Here is a 9,061-nt window from a genome sequence, read left to right as displayed (position 1 = left end):
ACAAGCTCTTTCTACCAAGTACATTGTCTTAAATAGAGAAGACTGACTCAAATGTGCACTATTGCAGGACTTACATGTGTAACTCTTTACACAGCTGTCTCCTCTGATATTCTTACAATGTACTTGGTTATTTCTCATGTTACAAAGTAACTCACCTTCCTCAAAATAAGGGAAAAAAAAGTATCCTTAAGGCAGTATTTTTAGGATGGGTTATGCTTAAAAAACCAGTAGCAAGGAATGTGATCAGTGCTACAGAGTTCTGGTTCTTTGGAGAAGGGAATACTGGAGTAGTTGGATAGATGCATCATTTTATGCAGGGAAAGCCCAAGAGCATAAAGTGATCCCATCGTACTCATCATCTGACAATCTGTTCCCAAAAAGGAAATATTGTTCATAAGACAAAGCTCTCTTGAAGCTAATAAAAATAACTATTGACGTTGTAGCTGGCACTGGCTTACCATGTTTTTGAAACCTGAAACACAGGATAAATCTAAGTTTCTTAGGAACTTTCTTAGGAAAGTGGGGAAATAGGATTTGAAATAAACTCAGCGTCTGGTGTATGATCACACTGTGCCTTTCAAAGTCTTGGCTGTTTTATTTTCAACTTAAGTAGTTCCTTAATTTTTGAGAAAAGACAATTTAAAATTTCACCCCCACTCATAAAGATTAAAATAGTGACTTTTCCTTGGATTTCAGAATAAGCATTTTGTTTTTTTTCCCCAGAGAGGCAAGACTGGTGAAAAGCCAAGTGATGCCCAAAATGACCAGGTCTTTGAAACATAGGACTGTTTGACTTCTGAGGACTGGTAGCCTTTGGTATTTATAGCCTAGAATATATTCTCTGGATTTTAAGTGTCTTCTGGAACTCTCATTTCCAGGATAGAAAGACAACATTTTAGTCAGAATCAGGCTTCCCACAATCAACAGTGAATTACACTTATCCCACAGGGGATATATGGAAGTAAACTCCACTTCCCCAACTGTTAAATGGTATCTCTACAAATTCTCTCCACCGAGAAAGGGTAGACAGACTTGGATACCCTTTCTCACCAGGAAGGCCCTGCCAGCAAGAATTTTCTCGCTCCAGAGTATACTCACAGATGGGAAGATTAGGTTCAAGGACTTACTTTTTATGATTGTCCTTCTCCGGTTGACTTACTTCACTCAGCATAATACCATGGCTTCACTTGCACAGGGGAATATAAAAATTAGTGAAAGGGATTATAGGGGAAAGGAGAAAAAATGAGTGGGAAAAATTAGAGAGGGTGACAAAACATGAGAGACTCCTAATTCTGGGAAACAAGGGGTAGTAGAAGGGGAGGCAGGCGGGGGGATGGGGTGACTGGGTGACGGGCACTGAGGAAGGCACCTGACGTGATGACGCACTGGGTGATATACTGTATGTTGGGAAATCGAGCTTCAATAAAAACAAATTAAAAAAAAAAAAGGACTTAGAAAATATCTCCACCTAACGGTGAACCACTTTTCTGCAGCAGTGAGAAACATTCACACTCTTCTTGGTCTACTGAGCAAGAGATTAAAACCGGATTAAAACCGGAAGGAAAGCTGATTTTATTTTCAAATAGAAACAACTAAAGGATTGTTTTGCTTAGAACACTAAGAAAACTAGGCAAGGATATAGACTGATACTTGGTACTTAGAAATTATACTTCAAAAGAATGTCAAGGCAAAAGTGAAGATAAAGGAGAAAAGAACACTTTCATTAATTAAGGCCTAGTTCTCATTTCATAATGATTAAGTATAAATTTTATTTATGTCATAGAATGTGTAAGAAAATTACAATAGTCGGTGTTCACTTTTCTATATATTTGAGGTTGGCCCAAGATCAGTATTTTCAATTACTTATGATTGAGGAGAAATGCTATTTAGGGATTATTATTGTTTTATTATTTTTTAAAGACTTTATTTTTAAGTAATCTTCACATACAATGTGGGGCTGGAACTTACACCCCTAAGATCAAGAGCTGCATGTTCTATCCACTGACCCAACCAGGCACCCCAATAATTATTTTTAAAGATAGAGGGCAGCCCCAATGGCCCAGTGGTTTGGCGCCGCCTTCAGCCCGGGGTATGATCCTGGAGACCCGGGATCGAGTCCCACATCGGGCTCCCTGCATGGAGCCTGCTTCTCCCTCTGCCTGTGTCTCTGCCTCTCTCTCTCTCTCTCTCTCTGTGTCTGTCATGAATAAATAAATAAAATATTAAAAAAAAAGAAACATAAATAGAAAGCTAATTAATAAAATTACTGTTTTTCCTATACTATTAGATATCAGTTTTATTTAATCTTAGGCTATAAGATACATAGATATACTTGTATCTGTTTACAGATAAATGATACCATTATCTTACATTTGTACAATGCTTTATAGTTTTTCAAAGCTTTTTCACTTACATTTCCTTTCATATACATCATTTTCTCTAGCTCTGGCAAGGAGAGCCCCGTGAGGTAGCCAGAGCAAGTAGTGTTTCCGTTTCATATAAGCAGGAAAGGAGGCTTATGTAACTTCCTCAAGGTGAAACGCTAAGATTCTGTGACTTCATTTCAGTAATTTTTTTTTTGCATTATATCATGATGTTTCTTACTATATTATGCTAATAGTTGAAAGGTCACTATCTAGCTTAATTTGTAGACTCTCTTGATGAGGGTGGTTGAATTGACCCCTCCAACAACTGACTAGTCTAAAGGGCAAGCATTTCCCCACATTTCACATGGTCTGATTACTTCTGTCTTAAGTGAACAATCTACTATCCAAGCACGAAAAACATGATGAGAAAACACTAAGCTAGTATATTATTCAGACAAAGGATCATTTTCACACCTCTCCAAATAACAGAAACTGAAAAAAAAGTCCCCAAAAATCCTAATAATGCATGTTATCAAGTCAAAATCGGATACCTTCTGTTTCTTAATTGTGGTGAGAACATGGTCTGGATTCCTCCCACCTAATGACCTGCTTATCAGACCCCTGGCAGAAGTCCGCGTCTGTTTTTAGCCTCAGGAAGCAATGCAGACGAAACCCAAAAGCTCAACTTTCTGGACAGTATGGCTGATTCAATGAGCTCTTTTTTGCTTCTGAGTCTGCTGGCCAGGAGACTTGGATATGATAGGGCTTTAGTTCCTCAGGAGGGAGAGAATCTGGGGCATTGCTCATGAGGTCATGCCCCCTGAAGGACTTAGGGAAGGCTATGACATCTCTGATGCTTGGTGCTCCAGTGACAAGGCAGATCAGTCTGTCTAACCCTGGAAGTAAAATACAAAGGTAACAGATGAGAATGTAATCTAAGGCTGGTGTGAGAACTTTTCCACAAAGGTTGTAAAGAACTTTTAAATAGAAGTCTTTAACAAGCTGTAGCAAAGCAGGGTTTCCTGCCTTTTCAAGGGAACTTCTGTCTGTCTGAAAGGTTCTTTTCTATCTTATTCTAGAAAAATGCTCAGGATATTTATAGGCTCAAATTAAGTCACAGCAATTAATAAGTCCTTAGCAAGGGTTTTCTAAAGGTTGACAAAAATCAAGTGCTGTGCAGGGTACTCCAAGAACACAGATGGAAGCCCAGGCTGGTGGGGCACCTAGGTGGCTCAGTGGCTGAGCGTCTGCCTTTGGTGGTTCAGGTTGTGATCCTGGGGTCCTGGGATCAAGTCCTGCATCAGGCTCCCAGGAGGGAGCCTGCTTCTCCTTATGTCTCTGCCTCCCTGTCTCTCATGAATAAATAAGTAAAATTGTTTAAAAAAAAAAAAAGCCCTTGCTAGTGAGGACCTACAATCTAGGTGAGCTTCTGAAAATTTCTCACACTCTTCCATGTTTGATTAAAAAAAAAAAAAAAAAGCAAGGTGAGCAACCACAGCAGAAGGGCACTGGCATATTCCTACTTTCACACAAGCTGAATACTTGGGAGCTGTGCTTTCCAGACTCCTATGAATGCATCTATGAGCCCCCAGGGATCTGAGCAATACTGACTTAAGACTGAAGTTTTATTCTATTAAGAAATCTTTCAAACGCAAATTATCAGTCAAGTTTTACCTTTAACCAGTAAAATGCATTTTAAACCTGTATCAACGAAATAACAAAATGAAAATATAAACTTAAATTCTTCTAGAATTCTTGGGTTCCTTGAACCCTATCCTTTTTACCCTCTCCTCTCCTTCTCTGCCCTTGCTTGTAAACTGAGCCCAAATTGGAGACACAGGACTATGGAATGAAATTTAGCTTGGAAAAGGAGAGTTGTTTACCTAAGGCAATTCCTCCGTGAGGGGGTGCCCCAAATTCTAAAGCCTGGAGCAGATGGGAAAGCAATTTCACATCTTCCTGAAATTCAAAACATAATTCAATTTGAATATACACTGAGGGTCCTTGGTAAGCTTCGGTGCTAAAGGGAAAAAAAACAGATGAATTAAAAATATCTTAGGAGGTTTATAGTTTAGCAAGAGAATAGGGCAAGTCCCAGATATTAAAACATGCAGAGAAATGCCTGGCACTCAGTAAATGTAGCCAGGATTATACTGATAATGCCAACAGAGTAACACCAATCAAGGACATGGAGATGTGGGCTCAGAGAGGTAGGAAACTGTCCTATCACTATCTCTTCCCTGTCAAGGGAAGAGAACATTATTAAGCAGGGAAGAGGAAGGTAGGACATCTTGGGAGCCAAGAACAGTCTTGTTCTTTGGTGGCTGTGCAAGTTAACTTATGTGGGGCAATATGTGTGGATATGCTGAAAATGTACCTGACAATGGTTCTCTCACCAGGCTACAGATCTGAAACAAGTGGGGAGCTTTTAAGGAACAAATGCTAAGGCCTCACACTTAGAGCCTTTTATTTAATTGATCTGGAGTAGTGGGGTGGTTTTTTGTTTTTAACACTTTCCACTTGATTCTGTTCTAATGTGCAGCAGGGCGGAGAACCACCAGTGGTAGGGAAGAAGCAGAAGCAATGAATTTTCACTGACTCTTAAATGAGCTTAACAATTAAAGGAAGGAAGAAAATCGGCTGGAAACTGAAGACTGGATGCCTCAAGTTGGGAGGAGAGAAGTTAAGGGAGGTCGCAATGTCCTTAAAGCTGACAGGGAGTTTGGGGTTTGATTTTTCCAATCCTGTTCTCAAATAAAGTTCTTTCACCCTACCTCCCACCTGTTAGTTAATATGGCAAAATGATCTCTCAGGATCAGATTTTCTTGGATGTTTTCTTTCCTGAAATCTATCCTGACCTTCTTTGGAATCATCAAGAAACTGCAGATTCTTAAAGCATGTATCTGTAGAGACTCTTCTTTTTAAAATTCCAATTATCCCACTATCATTAAAATACCTCCCTGCCCCTATTAAATGATACAAAATTCTTTTAAATCTGGCCCTTTCTCTAGCATCATCATTTCCATGCATTTCTGACTGCATCATTTTTGTGCAGGGTGGTGGTTAAGAAGTTAGAAGCTCGGGCTGGAGAGCCACTGACCTGGATTCAAATAGTGGCTCAGTTTACTTCTGTGCTGTGTGACTCTGGGCAAATTAATTAATCTGCCTCGGTCACTCATCTTTGAAATGGGCAGAATAAGGGTATTTATCTCAAAAAGTAATTGTGAGGATTAAATGTGTCAGTGCGTATAAAGAACTTAGTGCCTGGCACAAATAGCACTAATAAACGGCTATTACGGTCATTTACTTTTCAGTCTTACACTAAAGGTAGAGAGACAAGCCAACACTACTCTGTATCTAGTCAATCCTTCATTCATAACAAACTGAAAAAAACCCCACAAACATTCTGGAAGGCAGCTATGCTCATTATTATACCACCAATGCCAGCTAAAACAACAGATACTTTGGTTAAAAAACCAAACAGGTTAGAAGATGATGTTACCTTTAGTAACTCTGCCAGAATGTAACGCTGGAGCTCCGCATCATGAATTCGGATAGAACCACCTCCTATCTCATTGCCATTTAAAACCAAGTCATAGTGTTGGCTACGGACCTAGAAGATTCACAGAGCCTTTACATTAGAGAAAATTTCTAAGTTTCTGTTCTACAGGTTGAAGTCACTGCAGCTACTCAGAGACTATGTATTAACTATGGGCTCAAAGCTGACCATCTCTTCTGAGGCTTCCAGAACTGGGTCAGACTGTGAAATCTGAATGCCTCTGGCTTTGTTGCCACATTTCCTTTTTATTTGGAAGTACAGACATGGTACCTTCTCAGGTTCGGAGTATAGGAGCTGGACATCACTGGGGTGAGGAGCAGTAAATGGGTGGTGGGCTGACTCCAGCTTTTCAGGATTTTCCTCCTTGGGAAGGAAGAGTGGGAAATCCACAACCCAAAGGAAAGAGAAGAGAGCTGGGTCACGAAGCACCAATCCTCTTGCTTCTAGAAGGTCAGCACATTCCAGTCTTAATTTTCCCAGCACAGAGCACTGCCAACAGAAGATGCAAACATTGATTTAACCGTTATGACACAAGCTGGACTCTCCAGCTGGGCTGTCCTCTGAGAAGGGATTAGACAATTAATAGATGAGATACTCTGGGCCTCTTGGGGGACAAAGATCGGAGGATGATGGGATTGAAACATGGTTGACAATGACCATCACACTGGGTAGACCAGGTGACGATTTGGTAACAGTGACTGGGCAGAGGTACCTGAGCTTGCCTGACCTGGCTGTATCTCCAGTTTGGCTACTGACTTGCTTCTCTGCACCCTTTTCCATAGGATAGTTTAGATAAGCAGATCTACTCCAAAAGGCTGTTGTGAAGATCTAGTGAGATAGGACATGTGCGGTGCCATTACGGCAGCTCTGATGGGATTGTTTTCCTGACTTCTTCTGTGGGGTATTTTGAGGCTCTAATGAGTGCCTGGCACATAGCTGATATCCAATAAATGTTGGCTATTATTAGAGGGACAGTACAGATGAGAGGTTTGTTTAAGAGTGACTTTTTTTTAAAGACTTTATTTATTCGTGAGATACACAGAGAGAGACACAGGCAGAGGGAGAAGCAGGCTCCCTGTAGGGAGCCCGATGTGGGACTCAATCCCAGAACCCTGAGATTACAACCTGAGCCAAAGGCAAATGCTCAACTACTGTGCCACCCAGGTGACTTCTGAAGCCAGACTTCATAGGTTAGAAACGTGGTTCCGCCACTGCCTCACTGTTGTGTGAGCAAATTCTAATCTTAGTGCTTCAGTTTTATCTTAGAATAGTAACTGTATCAGTCCTTCTCTCAATACCACTGGCATGAGTATTAAATGAATTAATCTACACAAAATACTCAGAACCATGCTGAGCAAACAATTAGCTTACTAAGTGCTAAGTACTACAATATGCAGATCTTCCATGAGAAGGGGCTGTCAGAATGGAAACCAGGCCTGGAGACATGTACTGAATATCATTTGATGGCTTCCTCTAGCTTACATAAAATATCCACACAGGATACTTGAACTGTGACATATTCAGAATGCTAATGCTATTCGTTGTAAGTCTGGTTTCCAGTTCTTTCAAGGAATCCTAGTAGGAATTTGAACGGTATCTTCCTCAGAGAACACCACCAGCAGTTTCAACCTCATACTAGGGGAAAGTGGAATGACCAAATGAGTTTGCAGCAGGATATTCATATAATACAAAATCCCAAGCTCTTTTATAAGTAATGAACTGGTGCATTCCGCAGCAAGTTTATCAGCACTGTTCATGTGGTATTAGAAACTAATGTTGATAAATGAGTTCATTAAAAACATGACTATGGTATCAAAATAAATTTGTAATTAAATAGCTTTCTTTATTTCAGTATTGCAGGGGAAAGACAGGGAATTACATTTACTTAATTTACTTATTTAAAAGATATCTTTAAAAATTTTATTTATTTAATGTAATCTCTATACCCAATATGGGGCTTGAGCTCATGACCCTGAAATCAAGATTGCATGCTCTTCCAACTAAGCCAGCCGGCCAGCTCTGACAGTAGGTTACATTTAGCACTGAAACGGAACTCTGAAACTTTTCCTTTGGAAGAAACAATGAAACAATAGCACATTATTAGAAGAATGGACTTGATAAAGCACTAATTAGACACCATAGCTATAAAGAAATCATGTTGTACTTCAGTGCAACAATGAATTTATATTGCACTTGACCTTCCTATATTTTCAATATTCACGTTTGACTTATATTCCATACTTCTATGTATTTTACAATGATCTCTATGGCTAAGTTCAGTCTTCCATACATCTGCAGAGTGGTGATTTAGCCAGGGTATGGTGGTATTCATCACTTGACAGCTGCTGTTCCAGAGAAAGAAGGGTCCTGCCTTGACCAAGTAGGGCCAGAGATGTCTGTCAGTCCAGTAGACTTCTGATCTATCCCTCCACATTTTTAGGAATGCATTATCTACAAAAGTTTGGGATTACCAAATTTTCCTAATCTGCAAAACCTTGACAATGAAAATATTTTTTCACAGTCCTACAAGGAATACCAATAAATAGCCTTTTACCTAAGTAGCTTTCCTAATCAGAGCCAGATCTAATCTGTGTGAACAATGCCAATTATCACAATTACCACTGTGTGAGCAATGCCAATAGAGGCCAGTAGCTGATGAAAAAAAAAAAAAACTCTAGTTTTGATACAATGCATTATTTAGTGCTCAAAAGTATTTATTAACACAAAACTCATGTAGAACAGCTTCATTTTATGAAATTAAAAGTCAATTTTAAGTATGTACTATGTACACAGGAGAAGAGAGGCATCATTCAGCATCAACAGCACAAATGTTTAAAGGTAGTTTTTCTTACTGCTTTCTTGTGCTCTCCAGCAGTTAGCAGGACCACATCATCCTCTTGGATTTCCATTAGTCTCGTTAGTCCTGATCTTTGCTCCTCCATTATGGACTTAGCAACTGGAGAATTCCAGTTTCTATTGGCTTTCAGGAATATAGGTAAGACTTCCTGTGATAAAGAAAAAGACTTATTCACATTCTTTTTTTTTAAAGTGGGGTTGATTTATTCTTCTTGCTGTACAAATGATTTCTTGTTCCCAATAGAACATGAGATGATCTTCATTCCCTCCCTCAACCCTT

The 9,061-nt window shown here is 39.6% G+C and overlaps 1 protein-coding gene across 7 annotated transcripts in view; it reads right to left on the bottom strand.

Annotated features, from left to right (window-relative positions):
- Positions 1–1,738: 1,738 nt before the first annotated feature.
- Positions 1,739–9,061, bottom strand: part of DARS2 (aspartyl-tRNA synthetase 2, mitochondrial) — a 29,009-nt gene continuing 21,686 nt past the window's right edge. For 6 of the 7 annotated variants that reach the window (XM_077901724.1, XM_077901723.1, XM_077901722.1 and 3 more), the window contains 5 exons: positions 8,778–8,930; positions 6,196–6,414; positions 5,869–5,979; positions 4,250–4,325; positions 1,739–3,262 (listed from right to left, as the gene is read on the bottom strand). In XM_077901724.1, coding sequence (XP_077757850.1) covers positions 3,048–3,262; positions 4,250–4,325; positions 5,869–5,979; positions 6,196–6,414; positions 8,778–8,930 — 774 coding nt within the window. In that variant the 3' untranslated portion in view covers positions 1,739–3,047. Of the gene's footprint in view, positions 3,263–4,248; positions 4,387–5,868; positions 5,980–6,195; positions 6,415–8,777; positions 8,931–9,061 lie in introns of those variants that run through there. The other variant, XM_077901726.1, reaches the window with a different exon arrangement.

Source organism: Canis aureus, chromosome 6 (assembly GCF_053574225.1).
Source record: "Canis aureus isolate CA01 chromosome 6, VMU_Caureus_v.1.0, whole genome shotgun sequence".
In the NCBI taxonomy this organism is placed as follows: Eukaryota; Metazoa; Chordata; class Mammalia; order Carnivora; family Canidae; genus Canis; species Canis aureus.
This window is presented reverse-complemented; position numbering and strand designations above follow the sequence as displayed.